Source organism: Ranitomeya variabilis, chromosome 1, assembly GCF_051348905.1.
Source record: "Ranitomeya variabilis isolate aRanVar5 chromosome 1, aRanVar5.hap1, whole genome shotgun sequence".
Classification (NCBI taxonomy): domain Eukaryota; kingdom Metazoa; phylum Chordata; class Amphibia; order Anura; family Dendrobatidae; genus Ranitomeya; species Ranitomeya variabilis.
The window spans coordinates 751,462,876-751,488,230 of NC_135232.1; the positions used below are offsets into that span (position 1 = coordinate 751,462,876).

General features: G+C 51.6%; 1 protein-coding gene across 1 annotated transcript in view; it reads right to left on the bottom strand.

The window, feature by feature from the left end:
• MAP1S (microtubule associated protein 1S) overlaps nucleotides 1-12,251 on the bottom strand; it is a 108,173-nt gene extending 95,922 nt beyond the window's left edge. Inside the window, exon 1 of the mRNA XM_077270568.1 lies at nucleotides 11,965-12,251. Within this exon, the coding sequence (XP_077126683.1) occupies nucleotides 11,965-12,079 (115 nt within the window). The 5' untranslated portion in view covers nucleotides 12,080-12,251. The remainder of the gene's footprint in view (nucleotides 1-11,964) is intronic.
• Between the last annotated feature and the right edge of the window lie 13,104 nt (nucleotides 12,252-25,355).

Here is a 25,355-nt window from a genome sequence, read left to right on the forward strand (position 1 = left end):
GGTCTGGGCCTCTGCATGCACCATCACGTCCACCTTACCGTCCCTTGCCACACGCCTTGCCCATTTTAATGGAGGACAATATTTTCCACATTCACTACAAATGGCTGAATTTGGAGCGAACTTATATGTGATTTGTGTGAGGGAAAACCACAGTTTAAAATATCTGGCCTGAGGTAACTTTTTTTTTTTTCACTGCAAAAAAAATTTAAATTGAGGCCTGAAATGGCAAAATTTTGACCTCAACAATATGTGATCCGTGTGGCGGACAAACCAGTTTAAAAATATCTAGCCTGTAGGTAACTTTTTATTTTCTGCAAACTGGTGTCAATAACTTGCCTAAGACACTACAACAAAATTTAAATTGAGGCCTGAAATTGATCCATGTGGCAGACCAACCCCAGAATAAAATAGATGTTTTTTTACGCTGTAATATGGAAAGGATCTGGCTATATTCTGCAGAGCCAACAAGCAAATGGAGCAGAAAAACAGTGTTCTCTAGATTGCTTTTAAAGCAAATAATCAGGATTAAGATCCCCCCCCAAAAAAAAATTCCTGGCCCCTGATACATGGGGCTATTTCTATAAAGATCTGTGATTGGCAGCAGCAGACAGAACTGGAATGGACCCTATTGCTAGACTTATTTGAAATGGATATTTGTATAATATATGGTATACCCACACTAAGGGTACTGTCACACAGTGGCACTTTGTAAAGGCACAGATGATTGGCCTCGGGGAGACCAAAACATCTGAACACCGCGGAGACACCATCACGTGTTTCTCAACGCAGTGATCCAGAACACTGCCCCCATCCCTTATGGGAAATATGCAAATGCACGTAGGATAGCTGCGGAGACACCATCACGTGTTTCTCAACGCAAGCAGTGAATAGCCAGACCTTTCCCCGGGAAGGAACAACCACGGGAAGGGCAGCATCCAATAACGGAAAACATCCAATACAGGAAAACCACCTATGCCAAGCATGGTATCCATCCACAGACAGCTGTTTCGGGGTGTTTGCCCCTCATCAGTGTGGAGTAGGAATCTGGCTATTAGGAGCAGTGCCTAGTAAAAGGCTGTAAAGGCACAGATGATTGGCCTCGGGGAGACCAAAACATCTGAACACCATCACGTGTTTCTCAACAGTGGATGGATACCATGCTTGGCATAGGTGGTTTTCCTGTATTGGATGTTTTCCTTTATTGGATGCTGCCCTTCCCGTGGTTGTTCCTTCCCGGGGAAAGGTCTGGCTACTCACTGCTTGTGTTGAGAAACACGTGATGGTGTCTCCGCAGCTATCCTACGTGCATTTGCATATTTCCCATAAGGGATGGGGGCAGTGTTCTGGATCACTGCGTTGAGAAACACGTGATGGTGTCTCCGCGGTGTTCAGATGTTTTGGTCTCCCCGAGGCCAATCATCTGTGCCTTTACAGCCTTTTACTAGGCACTGCTCCTAATAGCCAGATTCCTACTCCTACTCTACGTTACATGTAACGTTTTTTGCTCCCGACGGTCCGCTTTTTCCAACCGCGCATGCGCGGCCGGAACTCCGCCCCCACCTCCCCATGGGGCAGCGGATGCGCTGGAAAAATGCATCTGCTGCCCCCGTTGTGCGGCGGAGACAACGCTAGCGTCGGGAACCTCGGTTCAAGCCCCTAAAAATTTCTGGTGCAAGCAATTACCTTCATAAGTCATAGGCTTAGTGACAGGACGTCCCCATGTGTGCCATCATAGTGTCACATGGTCTATCAGTGTATACACTCCTTTTTCTGAAAGGCCACAAAACCATTAAGCAAGAAGCAGTACTAACCAAACAACATCATAAAGACTAATGAGATCTCCAAACAAGTCAGGGACAAAGTTGTTAAGTACAAGTTGAAATTGAGTTATAAAAAAAAATATCCCAATCTCTGATCCATCGGAGCACCATCAAATCTGTTATCAAATGGATAGAACATGGTACCACAACAAATGTGCCAAGAGATGGCCGCCCACCAAAACACTCAGCCAGGGCAAAGAGGGCATTAATCAGAGAGGGAGAACAGAGACAAAAGTTAAACCTGAAGGAGCTGCAGTGTTCCCAAGCAGAGACTGGTGTATCTGTCCATATGACCACAATATGCCTTTACGGAAAAGTGGGCAGAAAAAAGCTTTTACTTACACAATAATTGTAAGGCTCATTTTGAGTTTGCCAACAGACATATGGAGGGTGCTGTGGTCAGATTAGAGCAAAATTGAACTTTTTGGCCACCAAGATAAATGATATGTCTGGAGCCAAACCAACACTGCTCATCACCCAAGGAACACCATCCCCTGTGTCAGGGGCTGTGAACTCAGTAAGCAAAACCTCCGACCCCACAGCCCTGCCTACATAAAGTGCAGCACAGATTCATCTCCACTGACCCCACAGCCTTGCCTCACTACGCATGTACATAAAGTGCAGCACAGATTAATCTCCACTCTGACCCCACAGCACTGCCTCACTACTGAGGATGTACATAAAGTGCAGCACAGATTCTTCTCCACTGACCCCACAGCCTTGCCTCACTACGCATGTACATAAAGTGCAGCACAGATTCATCTCCACTGACTCCACAGCACTGCCTCACTACTGAGCCTGTACATAAAGTGCAGCACAGATTCATCTCCACTCTGACCCCACAGCACTGCCTCACTACTGAGGATGTACATAAAGTGCAGCACAGATTCATCTCCACAGACCCCACAGCACTGCCTCACTACTGAGGATGTACATAAAGTGCAGCACAGATTCATCTCCACTGACTCCACAGCACTGCCTCACTACTGAGCCTGTACATAAAGTGCAGCACAGATTCATCTCCACTGACTCCACAGCACTGCCTCACTACTGAGCCTGTACATAAAGTGCAGCACAGATTCATCTCCACTCTGACCCCACAGCACCGCCTCACGTACTGAGGATGTACATAAAGTGCAGCACAGATTCATCTCCACTGACTCCACAGCACTGCCTCACTACTGAGCCTGTACATAAAGTGCAGCACAGATTCATCTCCACTGACTCCACAGCCCTGCCTCACTACTGAGCCTGTACATAAAGTGCAGCAGATTCATCTCCACTCTGCCCCCACAGCACTGCCTCACTACTGAGGATGTACATAAAGTGCAGCACAGATTCATCTCCATTCTGACCCCACAGCACTGCCTCACTACTGAGCCTGTACATAAAGTGCAGCACAGATTCATCTCCAATGACTCCACAGCACTGCCTCACTACTGAGCCTGTACATAAAGTGCAGCACAGATTCATCTCCACTAACCCCACAGCACTGCCTCACTACTGAGCCTGTACATAAAGTGCAGCACAGATTCATCTCCACTCTGACCCCACAGCACCGCCTCACGTACTGAGGATGTACATAAAGTGCAGCACAAATTCATCTCCACTCTGACCCCACAGCACTGCCTCACTACTGAGGATGTACATAAAGTGCAGCACAGATTCATCTCCACTGACCCCACAGCACTGCCTCACTACTGAGGATGTACATAAAGTGCAGCACACATTAATCTCCACTCTGACCCCACAGCACTGCCTCACTACTGAGCCTGTACATAAAGTGCAGCACAGATTCATCTCCAATGACTCCACAGCCCTGCCTCACTACTGAGGATGTACATAAAGTGCAGCACAGATTCATCTCCACTAACCCCACAGCACTGCCTCACTACTGAGCCTGTACATAAAGTGCAGCACAGATTCATCTCCACTCTGACCCCACAGCACTGCCTCACTACTGAGGATGTACATAAAGTGCAGCACAGATTCATCTCCACAGACCCCACAGCACTGCCTCACTACTGAGGATGTACATAAAGTGCAGCACAGATTCATCTCCACTGACTCCACAGCACTGCCTCACTACTGAGCCTGTACATAAAGTGCAGCACAGATTCATCTCCACTGACTCCACAGCACTGCCTCACTACTGAGCCTGTACATAAAGTGCAGCACAGATTCATCTCCACTCTGACCCCACAGCACCGCCTCACGTACTGAGGATGTACATAAAGTGCAGCACAGATTCATCTCCACTGACTCCACAGCACTGCCTCACTACTGAGCCTGTACATAAAGTGCAGCACAGATTCATCTCCACTGACTCCACAGCCCTGCCTCACTACTGAGCCTGTACATAAAGTGCAGCAGATTCATCTCCACTCTGACCCCACAGCACTGCCTCACTACTGAGGATGTACATAAAGTGCAGCACAGATTCATCTCCATTCTGACCCTGTACATAAAGTGCAGCACAGATTCATCTCCACTGACTCCACAGCACTGCCTCACTACTGAGCCTGTACATAAAGTGCAGCACAGATTCATCTCCACTCTGACCCCACAGCACTGCCTCACTACTGAGCCTGTACATAAAGTGCAGCACAGATTCATCTCCACTCTGACCCCACAGCACTGCCTCACTACTAAGCATGTACATAAAGTGCAGCAGATTCATCTCCACTCTGACCCCACAGCACTGCCTCACTACTGAGCCTGTACATAAAGTGCAGCACAGATTCATCTCCACTCTGACCCCACAGCACTGCCTCACTACTGAGCCTGTACATAAAGTGCAGCACAGATTCATCTCCACTCTGACCCCACAGCACCGCCTCACGTACTGAGGATGTACATAAAGTGCAGCACAGATTCATCTCCACTCTGACCCCACAGCACTGCCTCACTACTGAGGATGTACATAAAGTGCAGCAGATTCATCTCCACTCTGACCCCACAGCACTGCCTCACTACTGAGCCTGTACATAAAGTGCAGCACAGATTCATCTCCACTCTGACCCCACAGCACTGCCTCACTACTGAGCCTGTACATAAAGTTCAGCACAGATTCATCTCGGCTAAAAGCAGAGATCCTTAGATCAGGAACAGAACAGACATTTATAGGACATTTTATAACTTTCCCAAATTATTATGAGAACATGTACAGCACATTCTGCATTGTACTACTGATCCAAGTTTATTATATATTTTAAGAGTCGGTCCATTAAGGCCCCGTCACACTTAGCGACGCTAAAGCGATCCCGACAACGATACGACCCGTCAGGGATCGTTGCTGCCTCGCTGGTGAGATGTCAGTGAGATCTTCCCAACGACACAGCAGCGATGCGGCGACCTGTAGCGACCTGTACAACGATGTCGTTGGTCGTTGTGACCCTGTCACATGGCAGCTATTATGACGATTCAGACGTCGATGAGGGACGTCCTGTGTGACGTTGTAGTCACACAGGCGTGCATTTGCGTTGCCTTTTCCGCGCCCATTCAGTTCCGATTGGTGGTCGCTACTGCGTTCTGATTGGTGGCGGCCTTGCCTTATGAGGCTATGAAGGAACAGATGAATGACCTCGGGGAGACCAAAACATCCAACACTGCGGAGACACCATCACGTGTTTCTCAACGCAGTGATCCAGAACACTGTCCCCATCCCTTATGGGAAATATGCAAACGCATGTAAAGTAAGCTGCGGAGACACCATCACGTGTTTCTCAACGCAAGCAATGAATAGCCAGGCCTTTCTCCGGGAAGGAACAACCACGGGAAGGGCAGCATCCAATAAAGGAGAATATCCAATAAAGGAAGACCACCTATGCCAAGCATGGTATCCATCCACAAACAGCTGTTTCGAGGTTTTTTGCCCCTCATCAGTGTGGATGGATACCATGCTTGGCATAGGTGGTCTTCCTTTATTGGATATTCTCCTTTATTGATGCTGCCCTTCCCGTGGTTGTTCCTTCCCGGAGAAAGGCCTGGCTATTCATTGCTTGCATTGAGAAACACGTGATGGTGTCTCCGCAGCTTACTTTACATGCGTTTGCCTTATGAGGCGACACGTCGCCTTCTGTTGAAGGCATGACCGCCAATCAGAACGCAGTAGCGACCACCAATCGGAGCGGAGGGGTGCGGAAAAACGCAACGCAAATGCACGCCTATGTGTCGGTGTCTGAGTCGTCAACGAGGTCTTTGGTAAGGTGTCAAACACAGCGATGTGTGCTACACAGCGGGACCTCAACGATCAAAAAAAGGTCCAGGCCATTCCGACACGACCAGCGATCTCACAGCAGGGGCCTGGTCGCTGCTACGTGTCAAACATAGCGAGATCGCTACTGAGGTCGCTGTTGCGTCACAAAACTTGTGACTCAGCAGCGATCTCGCTAGCGACCTCGCTTAGTGTGACGGGGGCTTTATATATTGAATGACCGAACTAGACACAGACTCCACAGCCCTGCCCATAGTGAAACATGGTGGGGATGTTTTTCGGCAGCAGGGATGGATGGTGTAATATATAGGGTATAATGTAATATATATATATATATATATATACACTAGCTATTGAACCCGTTCTACGCCCGGGTGGCGAGCATTTATATTGGAATATGGTCTCCATCCTGGTATGTGCTGCTCCCATCCTGTCATATGCTGCTCCATCCTGCGCCCCCATCCTGTCATGTGCTGCTCCCATCCTGTCATGTGCTGCTCCATCCTGCGCCCCCATCCTGTCATGTGCTGCTCCACCGTGTCATGTGCTGCTCCATCCTGCATCCCCATCCTGTCATGTGCTGCTCCATCCTGCGCCCCCATCCTGTCATGTGCTGCTCCACCGTGTCATGTGCTGCTCCATCCTGCGCCCCCATCCTGTCATGTGCCACTCCACCGTGTCATGTGCTGCTCCATCCTCATCCCCATCCTGTCATGTGCTCCTATCCTGCGCCCCCATCCTATCACGTGCTGCTCCATCCTGCGCCCCCATCAGTGCGGGCGGCTGTGCTGAGTGCGGGCGGCTGTGCTGAGTGCGGGCGGCTGTATGTGGCTGTGCTGAGTGCGGGCGGCTGTATGTGACGTGGCTGTGCTGGGTGCGGGCGGCTGTGCTGGGTGCGGCAGCTGTGGACGGCTGTGCTGGGTGCGGTGGCTGTGCTGGGTGCAGCGGCTGTGCGTGGCTGTGGGAGGCTGTGCGTGGCTGTGCTGGGTGTGGCGGCTGTGCGTGGCTGTGGGCGGCTGTGCTGGGTGCGGCGGCTGTGCTGGGTGCGGTGGCTGTGCTGGGTGCGGCGGCTGTCCGTGGCTGTAGGCGGCTGTGCGTGGCTGTGCTGGGTGCGGAGGCTGTGCGTGGCTGTGGCGGCTGTGCTGGGTGCAGCGGCTGTGCTGGGTGCGGCGGATGTGCTGGGTGCGGCGGCTGTGCTGGGTGCGGCGGCTGTGCTGGGTGCGGCGGCTGTGGGTGGCTGTGCTGGGTGCAGCGGTTGTGCGTGGCTGTGCTGGGTGCGGCGGCTGTGCGTGGCTGTGGGCGGCTGTGCGTGGCTGTGGGCGGCTGTGCTGGGTGCGGCGGCTGTGCTGGGTGTGGCGGCTGTGCTGGGTGCGGCGGCTGTCCGTTGCTGTGGGCGGCTGTGCGTGGCTGTGGGAGGCTGTGCTGGGTGCGGCGGCTGTGCGTGGCTGTAGGCGGCTGTGGGCGGCTGTGCTGGGTGCGGCGGCTGTGCTGGGTGCGGTGGCTGTGCTGGGTGCGGCGGCTGTCCGTGGCTGTAGGCGGCTGTGCGTGGCTGTGCTGGGTGCGGAGGCTGTGCGTGGCTGTGGCGGCTGTGCTGGGTGCGGCGGCTGTGCTGGGTGCGGCGGCTGTGCTGGGTGCGGCGGCTGTGCTGGGTGCGGCGGCTGTGGGTGGCTGTGCTGGGTGCAGCGGTTGTGCGTGGCTGTGCTGGGTGCGGCGGCTGTGCGTGGCTGTGGGCGGCTGTGCGTGGCTGTGGGCGGCTGTGCTGGGTGCGGCGGCTGTGCTGGGTGCGGCGGCTGTCCGTTGCTGTGGGCGGCTGTGCGTGGCTGTGGGCGGCTGTGCTGGGTGCGGCGGCTGTGCGTGGCTGTAGGCGGCTGTGCGTGGCTGTGGCGGCTGTGCATGGCTGTGCTGGGTGCGGCGGATGTGCTGGATGCGGCGGCTGTGCTGGGTGCGGCGGCTGTGGGTGGCTGTGCTGGGTGCGGCGGCTGTGCGTGGCTGTGGGCGGCTGTGCGTGGCTGTGGGCGGCTGTGCTGGGTGCGGCGGCTGTGCGTGGCTGTGGTCGGCTGTGCTGGGTGCGGCGGCTGTGCGTGGCTATGGGTGGCTGTGCGTGGCTGTGGGCAGCTGTGCTGGGTGCGGCAGCTGTGCTGGGTGCGGCGGGCGGCTGTGCGTGGCTGTGGGCGCCTGTGCGTGGCTGTGGGCGGCTATGGTCGGCTGTACTGGGTGCGGCGGCTGTGGTCGGCTGTGCTGGGTGCGGCGGCTGTGCGTGGCTATGGGTGGCTGTGCGTGGCTGTGGGCAGCTGTGCTGGCTGTGGGCAGCTGTGCTGGGTGCGGCGGCTGTGCGTGGCTGTGGGCGGCTGTGCGTGGCTGTGGGCGGCTATGGTCGGCTGTGCTGGGTGCGGCGGCTGTGCGTGGCTGTGGTCGGCTGTGCTGGGTGCGGCGGCTGTGCGTGGCTATGGGTGGCTGTGGGCAGCTGTGCTGGGTGCGGCGGCTGTGCTGGGTGCAGCGGGCGGCTGTGCGTGGCTGTGGGCGCCTGTGCGTGGCTGTGGGCGGCTATGGTCGGCTGTGCTGGGTGCGGCGGCTGTGCGTGGCTGTGGGCGCCTGTGCGTGGCTGTGGGCGCCTGTGCGTGGCTGTGCTGGGTGCGGCGGCTGTGCGTGGCTGTGGTCGGCTGTGCTGGGTGCGGCGGCTGTGCGTGGCTATGGGTGGCTGTGGGCAGCTGTGCTGGGTGCAGCGGGCGGCTGTGCGTGGCTGTGGGCGGCTATGGTCGGCTGTGCTGGGTGCGGCGGCTGTGCGTTGCTGTGGGCGGCTGTGCTGTGCGTGGCTGTGCTGGGCGCGGCGGCGGTGCTGGGTGCGGCCATTTTCTTGGTCCTGCTCCCGGAGTCGGCGCCTGCGCAGTCCGCGCTTTCCGGCGCCATTTTCTTGAAGACACTGCAATGTGTCTTCAAGAAAATGGCGCCGGAAAGCGCGGACTGCGCAGGCGCCGATTCCGGGAACAGGGGGACAGTCACGGCCCGGAAGCGCGTCGGTGGAACGGGTCAGGTAAGTATACTCACCCTCCGCCTCCTGGCTCGTCCCTGCTTGTCCGGTGGAGATCGCGGTGTGCGTTCAGCGCTTACGCATACCGCGATCTCCTGGGAGCGTCGCTCTGTGCGGTCCAGACTGCGCCGGCGCTTGCGCTTGCGCAGTCTATAGAGGCTTCGGACAGAGTGACGCTCCCAGCGTTATATTATAGATATATATATACATACATACATACATACATACATACATACATACATACATACATACATACATACATACATACATACATACATACATACATACATACATACATACATACATACATACATACATACATACATACATACATACATACAAACCAGGAGGGTCCGGTCAAAATCCCACGCTGGGGCCCATCGGACTCCTGTTATGCCACTGCCCACCGACACCCGGGGACCCGCGGCTTCCCACAGACACCACCCCCCCGAGGACCCCCTGCTTCCCACAGACACCACCCCCCCGGGGACCCGCGGCTTCCCACAGACACCTCCCCCCGGGGACCCGCGGCTTCCCACAGACACCTCCCCCCGGGGACCCGCGGCTTCCCACAGACACCTCCCCCCGGGGACCCGCGGCTTCCCACAGACACCTCCCCCCGGGGACCCGCGGCTTCCCACAGACACCTCCCCCCGGGGACCCCCTGCTTCCCACAGACACCTCCCCCCGAGGACCCCCTGCTTCCCACAGACACCTCCCCCCGGGGACCCGCGGCTTCCCACAGACACCTCCCCCCGAGGACCCGCGGCTTCCCACAGACACCTCCCCCCGGGGACCCCGCTTCCCACAGACACCTCCCCCCGAAGACCCCCGGCTTCCCACAGACACCTCCCCCCGGGGACCCCCGGCTTCCCACAGACACCTCCCCCCGGGGACCCCCGGCTTCCCACAGACACCTCCCCCCGGGGACCCCCGGCTTCCCACAGACACCTCCCCCCGGGGACCCCCGGCTTCCCACAGACACCTCCCCCCGGGGACCCCCGGCTTCCCACAGACACCTCCCCCCGGGGACCCGCGGCTTCCCACAGACACGTCCCCCCGAGGACCCGCGGCTTCCCACAGACACCTCCCCCCGAGGACCCCCTGCTTCCCACAGACACCTCCCCCCAGGGACCCGCGGCTTCCCACAGACACCTCCCCCCGGGGACCCGCGGCTTCCCACAGACACCTCCCCCCCCCCGCGGCTTCCCACAGACACCTCCCCCCGAGGACCCCCTGCTTCCCACAGACACCTCCCCCCGGGGACCCGCGGCTTCCCACAGACACCTCCCCCCGGGGACCCGCGGCTTCCCACAGACACCTCCCCCCGGGGACCCGCGGCTTCCCACAGACACCTCCCCCCGGGGACCCCCTGCTTCCCACAGACACCTCCCCCCGAGGACCCCCTGCTTCCCACAGACACCTCCCCCCGGGGACCCGCGGCTTCCCACAGACACCTCCCCCCGAGGACCCGCGGCTTCCCACAGACACCTCCCCCCGAGGACCCGCGGCTTCCCACAGACACCTCCCCCCGGGGACCCCGCTTCCCACAGACACCTCCCCCCGAAGACCCCCTGCTTCCCACAGACACCTCCCCCCGGGGACCCCCGGCTTCCCACAGACACCTCCCCCCGGGGACCCCCGGCTTCCCACAGACACCTCCCCCCGGGGACCCCCGGCTTCCCACAGACACCTCCCCCCGGGGACCCCCGGCTTCCCACAGACACCTCCCCCCGGGGACCCCCGGCTTCCCACAGACACCTCCCCCCGGGGACCCGCGGCTTCCCACAGACACGTCCCCCCGAGGACCCGCGGCTTCCCACAGACACCTCCCCCCGAGGACCCCCTGCTTCCCACAGACACCTCCCCCCGGGGACCCGCGGCTTCCCACAGACACCTCCCCCCGGGGACCCGCGGCTTCCCACAGACACCTCCCCCCCCCGCGGCTTCCCACAGACACCTCCCCCCGAGGACCCCCTGCTTCCCACAGACACCTCCCCCCGGGGACCCGCGGCTTCCCACAGACACCTCCCCCCGAGGACCCGCTGCTTCCCACAGACACCTCCCCCCGGGGACCCGCGGCTTCCCACAGACACCTCCCCCCGGGGACCCGCGGCTTCCCACAGACACCTCCCCCCGGGGACCCCCTGCTTCCCACAGACACCTCCCCCCGGGGACCCGCGGCTTCCCACAGACACCTCCCCCCGAGGACCCGCGGCTTCCCACAGACACCTCCCCCCGAGGACCCGCGGCTTCCCACAGACACCTCCCCCCGGGGACCCCGCTTCCCACAGACACCTCCCCCCGAAGACCCCCTGCTTCCCACAGACACCTCCCCCCGGGGACCCCCGGCTTCCCACAGACACCTCCCCCCGGGGACCCCCGGCTTCCCACAGACACCTCCCCCCGGGGACCCCCGGCTTCCCACAGACACCTCCCCCCGGGGACCCCCGGCTTCCCACAGACACCTCCCCCCGGGGACCCCCGGCTTCCCACAGACACCTCCCCCCGGGGACCCCCTGCTTCCCACAGACACCTCCCCCCGGGGACCCGCGGCTTCCCACAGACACCTCCCCCCGGGGACCCCCGGCTTCCCACAGACACCTCCCCCCGGGGACCCCCGGCTTCCCACAGACACCTCCCCCCGAGGACCCCCGGCTTCCCACAGACACCTCCCCCCGGGGGCCCGCGTTGCCACCCTCACCACCAGTGATGGCCACACAGTGATTCCTGCAGTGACCACACAAGATAACGGAGTTCAGCCACACGCACAGGACACAGCACCTGCACACCCTGAGGCACAGCGCATACATGCACATAACTACATGTCCTAGAGGGAGGAGGCTGCAGAGCCCGACATGACCGAGCCAGTCACCCCCGGCTCCACCCCGGCGTCTCACCTCTCTTCAGCTCGCTCACCGCCCGTTTTACCAGACCGGGTCCCCGACACATCTCCCCACACAACACCAGACAAGAGCAGCACGGATGCCCGGGACCCGCCCGAGGAGCCGCCATCTTGCATGTGACATCAACACGCAAAACTAGACGAGGAATGAAGTCAGCGGCTGCCGGAGACCGGAACACGCCCACTGAGGCCTCGGATCCGCCCACTGAGGCCCCGGCTCCGCCCCTTGCGCGCTCACACGCGGCCCTCAGCTGCTCGGTCTCACCCCACAGGGCGGTCCCACAGCACACGGTCTGGCAGCCCGGCCCTGCTTATGTGGTTGCTGAGGCTGCTGTCTGCGGCTTCACACACGGGGCTGTGTACAGCTTATTACACGAGTTCCGTGTCAGGCCAGGAGACTGTGCACATGTGGGATAGTGCGGCGTGTTACTACAATGCACATGTGACCGCACATACACGGCGGACTGACGCTTGTGGAACCCGCTAGTTTGGCTGATAATGCTTGGGACATAAGGATTCGGTGTATCCCATTGCGACCTGCAGGTCCTTAGGGTATGTGTCCACGTTCAGGATTGCATCAGGATTTGGTCAGGATTTTCCATCAGTATTTGTAAGCCAAAACCAGGAGTGGAACAATTAGAGGAAAAGTCTAATAGAAACATATGCACCACTTCTGCATTTATCACCCACTCCTGGTTTTGGCTTACAAATACTGATGAAAAATCCTGACCAAATCCTGATGCAATCCTGAACGTGGACACATACCCTGCGGGCTTGTTTCCACTTGCGAGAAACACGTCCGTGTCTCGCATGTGGAAACCAAGCTGTGGCGCCGGCACTCCAGAGCGGAGCGTGCGGCCGCATAGGAACACATGGAGCTGAACGCTCCGCTCCAAAGTGCCGGCGCCAGAGCTTGGTTTCCACATGCGAGACACGGACGTGTTTCTCGCAAGTGGAAACAAGCCCTTAGAGTGTTTCCACGTTACGTATATGCAGCGCTTGGGACGCATCTCCGCGAAAAGCGCTGCCGGCCTTTGTACACATTGAACACAGGAGGAATCACCGCATCTTACACATAGACTGATCGTCTCCGCAAGCTAAATAGAAATGCTGCTGCCTATAAAGACAGGCCGCATGTACGTGTGCACATGGCCGCCGCCTGCGTCTTTGAATGCATAGTGGAGATGGGATTTCATAAAATCCCCCCCACTATGCTGTAACGGACGGTGCAGCTCTACGCAGCGTCCAATCTAAAAAGTCCTAAAAAGGTGTTTGATGGCCTACTGACCAAATTTCCTAAGATTCCCACCCTTTACTTTATCCCCAAAATTCACAAGAATCCCATTGACCCACCAGGGCGTCCGATTGTCTCTGGTATGGGAGGCTTGAGTGACCCTATATGCAAATTTGTTGATTATTATTTGAAACCTTTGGTTGAATTGCTCCCCTCCTATGCCAGGGACACATCGGATGTCCTTCGCAGGATCAATGGGATTCAATTGGAGGACAACATGTATCTTGTCACTGCAGATGTACAATCCTTGTACACTTCCATCGGCCACAGTGATGGTTTGGAAGCGGTCCGCTTCTTTCTGGATGCCAGCAACTGGGATGGTGCCATGTGTGACCTGGTCATGGATCTTTTGACTTTCATTCTGACTAAGAATTTCTTTGTATTCAAGGATGTTTTTTATTTGCAGCAGCGTGGCACTGCCATGGGCGCGGCCTGTGCGCCCTCCTTCGCTAACCTCTTTCTGGGGTACTGGGAGAGGGGAATTTTTGGGGAGGGGGGGCCGCAGGCCGCGGACCATGTGCAGTGCTGGCTTCGTTATATCGATGACCTGTTCATTATATGGCAGGGGCCCGAGGACACGCTACATGAATTCATTAAACAATTGAATAGTAATTCACTTAACATCAAATTAACTTATCAGGTGAGTAAGACTGATGTGGACTTCCTGGACATCAAAATTGAGGTTGATGGTCAACGTAATTTACAAACTGATGTGTTCAGGAAGTCCACCTCGGTCAACTCCCTGTTACATGCGGACTCGGGTCACCCTTATAGTACCATCTCAGCCATCCCAGTTGGTCAGCATCTCAGAATGAAGCGGATCTGCTCTTCTGATACTAAATTTGAGATCCAGGCGGCGGATCTCAAGGTTAGATTTCAAAATCGGGGATACAGCAACAGGAACATTAGAAAGGGTTACCTGAGAGCCAAATCTACTTCACGTGATGAACTATTGTGCTCTAAAGGTAACTTTAACAAGAAAAAGTGTGAACAACAGGACACTGTACGGTTCATCTCTACTTTCAATGGAGAGTGGAATACGATGAGGAGTTGCCTCCAGAAACATTGGGGGATCCTCAAGAGTGATCCTTTACTCTCCAAATACCTTCATGAATACCCCTCCATGACCGCTAGGAGGAGTAAAAATTTGAGGGATTTACTAGTGTCCAGCCACTATGTTCCTAAACGTGTGGGATTTAATTTTGGATCCAGTGGGCCACCTAGGGGCTGTTTTCCGTGCGGTGGTTGTATATCGTGTCCTAATATTAGCCGTACTACCACTTTTGAATCTGTGGATAGTGAAAGGATTTTCACTATCAACCATCACATTACGTGTAACACCACACAGGTCATATACTACGCTGTATGTGGATGTCCGAAGGTCTATATCGGACTAACATCTCGCCGACTTGGCACACGGATACGAGAACACGTACGTGACATAGTGGCGGCAAAAGGGGTAACAGATCCATCAAAATTGAAGACCATACCACGCCACTATAAGCAGTACCATGACTGTAATCCTAAATCATTTATGGCACGTGGGATTGATCATATTCTATGTGGTATCAGGGGTGGTGATATTAAACGCATCTTGGCACAACGTGAGTGTCGCTGGATCACCACCCTTGGTACACTTACACCTAATGGCCTTAATGAGACACATGGATTTTCTTCCTTCCTTTAAAATTTGAGTCCAGGAATTGCCTATCCTGTTTTCTTTGCCATCTGCCTGTCAGTTTTTAATTTGGTATTTTTGTCCATATATTTTTTTAGTGCGTTTATGCTTTTGATTATGCCCATGAGACTCTTGAGACTGGGAATGGACGGAGTAAGAACAGAATATGGATAAACACAACTAAGGTCTTGAGACGAGATGAACATCTGAACATTGGGGTGGATCAATATGAGACTATGAAGTACAAAAATTCCCCTGTCTGGAAAATATCAACGTATGGACTTGTCCCAATGATCTTAATTATGATATATTTATATATAGGTTATGGAACTTATATATATATTTTTTAATGTATTGTCCTCCAGTGATGTTTTTCTATTCATATCTTCAGCATATTTCAGTGTTTTGATGTTGTTTGTTAATGTGATATTGCATCATATTTATGGTATGTTATTATTTTTCTCACTTTTGCTGTGTTACTGCGCGTTCTCCCTTTGTCAATCTCCGGAGTATGTGGATACTGTCCAGTGGGACACCAGGTTCTGATAATTTCATGCAGTATACTGGTGTTATACGCACGCGCAGTTACCCAGCACTTGTTATGTATGCAATTGTTCACTCATATATTCTATTCTAGATATACTTACGTTGGCACAAAGCACTTGTCACTTTATGCGCAGGTGCATGTTGCTTGCCGTTCTGCACCCATCTCCTGCTGACGATTCCCTGTTGCGTGTTGTGGGCGTGGCGCCGACCCGCTCACGTGACGGGGATCTAGTCACATGGGGTAGGGCTTGGATACGGCGGCGGCGTCTTCCTGCGGCTCACACTAACGCACCGGTAATTAATAATATTGTCACATGACTTAATTCAGTCATTATATAAGATGGGCTAGGATGCCTTATTAGCCACACCCCCTGAGGAAGCGGTCACATACCAACGCGAAACGCGCGTCGGGGCACGTATCCAGGACTAGGACGGACCATCACAGACATCTATGGGTAACTTATCCCCGCACTTTAAAACGGTTATGTCTTTGGTTGTGATACGGTAAATACGGCATGGCAATGTATAGTGTGCTGCATAGTGGAGGATGTTTTGCCACTATTTCACACATGTGAGCACACATACAAATCATTTGCTGTCACACATGTGATATAAACTGCAGTTACCGTAATAATTAGGATATTAGAGTACTGTCCTATGTATCTGGAACTTTTGGCGCACTTTGATATAGTCACCATTTCACTTTTGTGATACCATTATATATGATGTTTTTTAGTGTTTTACAAATTTTCAAATAAACATAATTTTATGGTACTTTTTTGTTTAGTTCATTTGACTCTTGTTTCTCCTAATTAGCAGCGTCCAATCTGCAGTTTTTCCTGACTGTGGAAACATACCCTTACTCTTCACATTAGCATTTTTTGCGCAGCATAGGCCTACGTGCTGTCTGCATGCATCTTGCCATTCTATCTTTAACATTGTGTACGCAGGAACATGCGTTGGCATCAGTTTGTATGCGGATGCGTCCCCGTGCGTCCTTTCGCGGTGTCCGGCGAACGCAACATGTTGCATTTTTTGAGGCGTCAAATATGTGCAGACATACCCATCCGGATGAGTGCATATAAACAACGCAACTGTCTATGGGAACACATTGGTTCGCATGGATATGAGCATGGATGCGCTCGATGCGCATGCGTACTTCAGACTGAACATGTCCAGAAACTCCTTTCAGCCACTCCAAAAACCAAGCTGTATAAAAAGGGGGTCTGGACACTGTAATTCCAGTACTCTCAAGACTCTTGTAGTGATCACAACACTCTGTGTGTGCTACCTAGACTCTGGATGTGAGTATAGAAGCTATTAAAATGTCTGTCTCTTTCACTGCAGTCTGTATTCTGTCTCTTTGTGTTTGTCATGTTATGCAGTGTGTACTTTGTCTCTCTATTCCAACATGTCCTCGAGTGAAGACCAGAACGCTGCCCAGAGTGGACAAGACAAAGATGAAGTGAGTATATTTGCTATACTGATTGGTATGTATTGACTGTCAATACGATACATACAGTACAGAACAAAAGTTTGGACACACGTTCTCATTTAAAGATTTTTCTGTATTTTCATGACTATGAAAATTGTAAATTCACACTGAAGGCATCAAAACTAAGAATTAACACATGTGGAATTATTTACTTAACAAAAAAGTGTGAAACCACTGAAATTATGTCTTATATTCTAGGTTCTTCAATGTAGCCACCTTTGCTTTGATGACTGCTTTACAAACTCTTGGCATTCTCTGGATGAGCTTCAAGAGGTAGTCACCGGGAATGGTTTTCACTTCACAGGTGTGCCCTGTCAGGTTTAAAGGGAACCTGTCACCCCCAAAATCGAAGGTGAGCTAAGCCCACCGGCATCAGGGGCTTATCTACAGCATTCTGGACCTGACTGCAGCGGGAACGCCCCTGGGTGAATATAATCTAACCTCTTTTTCTCATCTTTCAGGATACATCGGGGGCTTATCTACAGCATTCCAGAATGCTGTAGATAAGCCCCTGATGCCGATGGGCTTAGCTCACCTTCGATTTTGGGGGTGACAGGTTCCCTTTAATAAGTGGGATTTCTTGCCTTATAAATGGGGTTGGGACCATCAGTTGTGTTGTGCAGAAGTCTGGTGGATACACAGCTGATAGTCCTACTGAATAGACTGTTAGAATTTGTATTATGGCAAGAAAAAAGCAGCTAAGTAAAGAAAAACGAGTGGCCATCATTACTTTAAGAAATGAACGTCAGTCAGCCGGAAAAATTGGGAAAACTTTGAAAGTGTCACCAAGTGCAGTGGCAAAAACCATCAAGCGCTACAAAGAAACTGGCTCACATGAGGACCACCCCAGGAAAGGAAGACCAAGAGTCACCTCTGCTTCTGAGGATAAGTTTATCCAAGTCACCAGCCTCAGAAATCGCAGGTTAACAGCAGCTCAGATTAGAGACCAGGTCAATGCCACACAGAGTTCTAGCAGCAGACACATCTCTACAACTGTTAAGAGGAGACTTTTTGCAGCAGGCCTTCATTGTAAAATAGCTGCTAGGAAACCACTGCTAAGGACAGGCAACAAGCAGAAGAGACTTGTTTGGGCTAAAGAACACAAGGAATGGACATTAGACCAGTGGAAATCTGTGCTTTGGTCTGATGAGTCCAAATTTGAGATCCTTGGTTCCAACCACTGTGTATTTGTGCGACGCAGAAAAGGTGAACGGATGGACTTTACATAATAATAATAATAATAATTTTTATTTATATAGCGCCAACATATTCCGCAGCGCTTTACAACTTATAGAGGGGACTTGTACAGACAATAGACATTACAGCATAACAGAAATCACAGTTCAAAATAGATACCAGGAGGAATGAGGGCCCTGCTCGCAAGCTTACAAACTATGAGGAAAAGGGGAGACACGAGAGGTGGATGGTAACAATTGCTTTAGTTATTTGGACCAGCCATAGTGTAAGGCTCGGGTGTTCATGTAAAGCTGCATGAACCAGTTAACAGCCTAAGTATGTAGCAGTACAGACACAGAGGGCTATTAACTGCATAAAGTGTATGAGAACACGATGCAAGGAACCTGATTATGTGTTTTGTTTTTTTTTCTATTTTTAATAGGCCACACAGGGATAGTTAGGTTAATGCGTTGAGGCGGTAGGCCAGTCTGAACAAATGCGTTTTAGGGCACGCTTAAAACTGTGGGGATTAATCGTATTAACCTAGGTAGTGCATTCCAAAGAATCGGCGCAGCACGTGTAAAGTCTTGGAGACGGGAGTGGGAGGTTCTGATTATTGAGGATGCTAACCTGAGGTCATTAGCGGAGCGGAGGGCACGGGTAGGGTGGTAGACTGAGACCAGAGAGGAGATGTAGGTTGGTGCTGAGCCATGGAGTGCTTTGTGGATGAGGGTAGTAGTTTTGTACTGGATTCTGGAGTGGATGGGTAGCCAGTGTAATGACTGGCACAAGGTAGAGGCATCGGTGTAACGGTTGGTGAGGAATATGATCCTGGCAGCAGCATTCAGGACAGATTGGAGCGGGGAGAGTTTGGTAAGAGGGAGGCCGATTAGTAGAGAGTTACAATAGTCCAGACGGGAATGAATAAGAGAAACAGTAAGAGTTTTTGCAGAGTCGAAAGTAAGAAAAGGGCGAATTCTAGAAATGTTTTTGAGATGCAGATAAGAAGAGCGAGCCAGTGATCGGATGTGGGGGGTGAATGAAAGCTCGGAATCAAGGATGACCCCAAAGCAGCGGGCATGTTGCTTCAGAGTAATGATTGAACCGCACACGGAGATGGCAATGTCAGGCAAAGGTAGGTTAGTAGAGGGAGAGAACACGAGGAGTTCAGTTTTTGACAGGTTCAGTTTCAGATAGAGGGAGGACATGATGTTAGAGACAGCGGTAAGACAATCACTGGTGTTTTCTAAGAAGGTCGGAGTGAAAGCAGGAGAAGAGATGTATAATTGGGTGTCATCAGAATAGAGATGGTACTGGAACCCAAATCTACTGATTGTTTGTCCAATAGGGGCAGTATACAAAGAGAAGAGGAGGGGGCCTAGGACTGATCCTTGAGGAACCCCAACAGTAAGGGGAAGGTGAGAGGAGGAGGAACCAGCAAAACATACAGTGAAGGATCGGTCAGAGAGATAGGAGGAGAACCAAGAGAGAACGGTGTCCTTGATGCCGATGGAGCGGAGCATAGTGAGGAGGAGCTGATGATCCACAGTGTCGAATGCTGCGGAAAGATCCAATAGAATTAGCATGGAGCAGTGACCATTAGATTTAGCTGTTATTAGGTCATTAGAGACTTTAGTGAGGGCAGTTTCAGTAGAGTGTAAAGAGCGGAAGCCAGATTGAAGAGGGTCGAGAAGAGAGTTATCTGAGAGATAGCGGGTAAGACGGGAGTGGACCAGGCGTTCCAGGAGTTTAGAGATGAAGGGAAGATTAGAGACAGGTCTATAATTAGCGGCACAGTTTTGGTCGAGGGAGGGTTTTTTAAGTAATGGATGTATGATGGCATGCTTAAATGAGGAGGGAAAAATACCGGAAGTGAGGGAAAGGTTGAATATTTTTGTTATGTGAGAGGTGACAGCCGGGGAAAGGGACTGGAGGAGATGTGATGGAATGGGGTCACTGGTGCAAGTGGTTGGGCGAGAAGATGCAAGGAGCCTGCTTACTTCTTCTTCAGTAACTGGTTCAAAGTCAGAGAGTGAACTAGATGCAGTGGGGGAGGGAGGACAGTGCCTGGTATGAAGAGATTAGGAGATGATTTCCTGTCGAATGTGGTCAATTTTTTCTTTGAAGTAATTGGCCAGATCGTCAGCGCGGAGATCTGTTGTTGGGGCCTGCTCTCTTGGGTTGAGTAGGGACTGGAAAGTGTCGAAGAGACGTTTAGGGTTATTGGACAGTGAGGTGATGAGGGTGTTGAAATAGGTTTGTTTGGAGAGGTGAAGGGCAGAGTTGTATGTTTTTAGCATGAACTTATAATGGATGAAATCTTCGGGTAGATTAGATTTTCTCCACAGACGTTCGGCGCACTTGGAGCACCGCTGCAGGAAGCGTGTTTGCAGCGTGTGCCATGGTTGTCGCCGTCTGTGTCGAGTTGCTCTATGTATAGGAGGAGCAGCTTCATCCAGGGCACTTTGCAGGGTTTCATTGTAATGGTTCAGAGCAGAATCAGGACATGAGATGGAGGAGATTGGGGCCAATGAGGACTGCAAGTTCTTCATAAGTTTCTGGGTGTTAATGGCCTGTATGTTTCTATAAGTGTGGAAAGTGGGGGTGACCTGAGCGGGATGGCAGTTCTTGATAGAGAATAAAAGAAGGTTGTGGTCAGAGAGCGGGAGAGGGGTGTTTGTGAAATCATCCACTGAGCAAAGTCGGGAGAAGACCAAGTCAAGGGAGTTTCCATCTTCATGCGTTGGAGAGTTAGTATGCTGCGAGAGGCCGAAAGAGGAGGTTAAAGATAAAAGGTGAGAAGCAGACGGGGAAAGGGGAGAAGCAATAGGGATGTTGAAATCACCCATGATAAGGGTGGGGGTGTCACAGGAGAGAAAGTGTGGAAGCCAGGTGGCAAAGTGATCCAGGAACTGATGAGAGGGGCCAGGAGGACGATACACCACCGCCACTCGCATGGAGAAGGGGACGTAGAGTCTGACAGCATGGACCTCAAAGGAAGGGAATACAAGTGAGGGTACTTGGGGGATAACTTGGAAGGTACATTTGGGTGAAAGGAGCAGCCCAACGCCTCCACCTGCTCTGTTGTCTGATCTTGGGGTATGAGAAAAGTGTAGTCCACCATAGGAGAGAGCAGCAGCAGCGTTTGTGTCTGACTGCTGGATCCAGGTTTCAGTAAGAGCCAGGAGATTAAGAGCCTTAGAAAGGAAGAAATCATGGGTGAAGGAGAGTTTATTACACACAGAGCGAGAATTCCAAAGAGCACAATTGAAAGAGACAGAAGGCATGCATGGAATATTAATAAGGTTAGAGGGGTTTCTGGGTAGAGCAGTTGGGAGGTTTGACTGGCTATAACATGGGGGGCCGGGGTTTGGAGAGATGTCTCCAGCGACTAGGAGAAGGAGGATAGAAAGAGTGAGCAGATGGTTAAGTGATTTGTGAGAGCGTCTTTTGTGTTGGATGGTGGGACTGAATGGATCTGCGCTGTTAAGAAATGTGAACAGAGCATGAGTGCTATACATAGGAGAGGCAAGGACAGAGGGGCCGATATGGATGGAGTTTAAAGAGTCTATGCAAGGGCGGTGAGTGAATGCAGCAGCCAGGATATAGATTATACAGATACATATGGTGTGTATTTGTTCTGTTTCAAGTGAATAGGGAGTAGGTTTAGATTGTCTTACCTGTCTCCTGCCCTGTCTAACTGCCATGTTATAACTGCGTCATACTTTGAAAAAAAAGTACACGAGTAATAGTGCACGAATGCACCCCTGCATGAATGCATCCCCAAGCTATGTCTACATTTATAGAAGGCTAGCTCTTAGATCTCACTTTTTTTCTTTTTTTTTTTTGGAAAAGGGTGTTTCTCCCCCTCTTATTACCAATCAATCTAACTCAGTTGAGACAGCAGGACACAATAAATGTAGTGATCAGATAAACAAATGTCCAGGTCTACATGGATCATAAACCCCTTTGAACCCCTTTGAAAAAGTTATGTGATCTCTCTACATAGGGACAAGCAAAAGTGAGTTAAATATATATAAACACAAACAAATGCATAATAAGATGACTAACATATATAGCTATGTGCAGGATTCAATGCCGAAGAGAGAATTAATCAGATACCATCCAAGCTGCTTGCTGTCAGGGAATGGAGCAATAGACATGCAGGATAGTTCAGTTCAGGGAATGAATGATATGTTTACCATCCAAGCCGCTTGCTGTCAGGGAATGGAGCAATAGACATGCAGGATAGTTCAGTTCAGGGAATGAATGATATGTTTACCATCCAAGCCGCTTGCTGTCAGGGAATGGAGCAATAGACATGCAGGATAGTTCAGTTTACATGCCTGGTTCCCACCGTGAAGCATGGAGGAGAAGGTGTGATGGTGTGGGGGTGCTTTGCTGGTGACACTGTTGGGGATTTATTCAAAATTGAAGGCATACTGAACCAGCATGGCTACCACAGCATCTTGCAGCGGCATGCTATTCTATCCTGTTTGCATTTAGTTGGACCATCATTTATTTTTCAACAGGACAATTACCCCAAACACACCTCCAGGCTGTGTAAGGGCTATTTGACCAAGAAGGAGAATGATGGGGTGCTACGCCAGATGACCTGGCCTCCACAGTTACCAGATCTGAACCCAGTCGAGATGGTTTGGGGTGAGATGGACCACAGAGTGAAGGCAAAAGGGCCAACAAGTGCTAAGCATCTCTGGGAACTCCTTCAAGATTGTTGGAAGACCATTCCTGGTGACTACCTCTTGAAGCTCATCAAGAGAATGCCAAGAGTGTGCAAAGCAGTCATCAAAGCAAAAGGTGGCTACTTTGAAGAACCTAGAATATAAGACATAATTTCAGTTGTTTCACTCTTTTTTGTTAATTATATAATTCCATGTGTTCATTCATAGTTTTGATGCCGTCAGTGTGAATGTACAACTTTCATAGTCATGAAAATACAAAAAATCTTTAAATGAGAAGGTGTGTCCAAACGTTTGGTCTGTATTGTAAATCATATAACAAAATCATGTATTTTCTTTACAAGACACTTTGGGGGTTGAACAGCCGGATTAGTTGAATGATGATTTTTTCCAGGGCCATCGGGCTCGAGTTCCTGAGGTGGAAAAACGGCGTGTAAGTAGTCTTGGTTGTTTTTGGTTTAAGTGTTTCATCTTTATGACTTAATTTTTTTGTGTTTCTTTGATGTCTAGGTTCCACAACATGAGGAAGCCAATACCATCATTGACAATGATCAACTGATGCATCTTGTGCAAGAGCGACTAGCGTTGTGGGACACCCGTGATCATCAACATTTTGACTTGGTAGCGATTCGACGATTCTGTGAAGAAGTTGCTCAATCGCTCATGGCTAATTGGGACCATGCCACCACACAAGTCAGAAAGGATTTTCGTAAGTATTGCAATGTAGACTGACGCGGCAGTGAACCTGGAAATGTAGATGCATTGTTTTATAATTTATTTTAATTTTTTTCTCCCCCTTCACAGTGAAGAGAGTAAAAGTCCATTGGCGTTCGATGAAGGATCACTTCAATGAAGATATGAGAGAGGAGATTCAGGTTCGAAGTGGGGCTGCTTCAAAGATATCGAAATACAAATACCAGCGCATGCTGGATTTCCTGAGGCCTGCGGTTGCTCATTGAACATGAGTATCTTTGTGTTGTATTCAGTTATCTAACATCTGAATTATTCAGTTCTACAGGATATGTTGGCGCTATCTAAAATGGTTTTTTTTAGTAATGTTTTTGATTTATTTTCCACACAGAACCTGGAGCAGCACCACAGAACCTGGATCATCCTCAGTTGGAGCTACCCCTCATCGACCAGCCACAGAACACTCTCAATCATCCGCCAGCGATCTAGCAACTGGGCAGGCTTCACAGGCTGGGGAACAGGCAGCCGGTCCATCAGGTTTTCCCCTCTCCCAGTCCTCTGCCACTGCTTTTGTTGGGACTTCTCGCCAGCGACAGAGGGCCTGGGAGAGGTCAGTCATGCCCGAGTTTATTCACTTAAGCTCGATCCTCCAGGATGGGATGAAGGTGAATGGAGAGAGACTGGACAGTGGGTTCACTCAGGTGAACACACTTTTCCAGGATGTCCACAGATGCATTGACCACCTGGAAGCCGACCAGAAACCGGCGCAACATTTTTTTTTCACAATAGAGCAGGGTGTGTTGGAAAACCTTACGCCTGAACTCCAGCTGAATGTGATGCAGGCCTGCCAGGCCGGGCCTGCTTGAAAAAACATATACAGAATGGGAGGAATAGGGCTGAGCAACAGCACATGTGAAAAAGACTTGGGTATATAGTAATAGATCATAAACTGAACATGAGTCAACAGTGTGATGCAGCAGCAAAAAAGGCAAATACAATTCTGGGATGTATTAACAAAAGCATACAGTCTAGATCACGTGAAGTCATTATTGCCCTCTACTCCTCTTTGGTCAGACCTCATCTGAAATAATGTGTCCAGTTTTGGGCGCCACATTTTAAAAAAGACATCAATAAACTGGAACAAGTTCAGAGAAGAGCGACCATAATGGTGACCGGTCTGCTAACCATGTCCTATGAGGAACATTTACAGGATTTGGGAATGTTTAGCTTGCGAAAAAGACTTGAGAGGAGACTTAATAGCTGTCTACACATATCTCAAGGGCTGTCACATTGTAGAAGGATCATCTTTATTCTCATTTGCACAAGGAAAGACTAGAAGCAGTGGGATGAAACTGAATGGGATGAGACACAGATTAGATATTAGAAAAAAAAAATTTCAGTTAGGGTGATCAATGAGTGGAACAGGCTACCACGAAAGGTGGTGAGTTCTCCTTCCATGGAAGTCTTCAAACAGAGGCTGGACAGACATCTGTCTGGGATGACTTAGTGAATCCTGCTTTGAGCAGGGGGTTGGACCAGATAACCCAGGAGGTCCCTTCCAACTCTACCATTCTGTGATTCTATTGCAGCAGTCCCGAAGCTACCATCCGCAGATTGGATATTACCAGCAGGCGGACATTTCTTTCCCGACACAGCAACAAAGCCAAGCACAGCATCAGTGGGCGAAGACGCCACCAACACCGCTGGACATTACGGCTGATCCCCCAGTTCACAGCTACACCACACTCCAGAGTGGCAGCACCCCTGCAGAATGCAGCATCCACCACTCTGCCTAGTCCAGCACCAC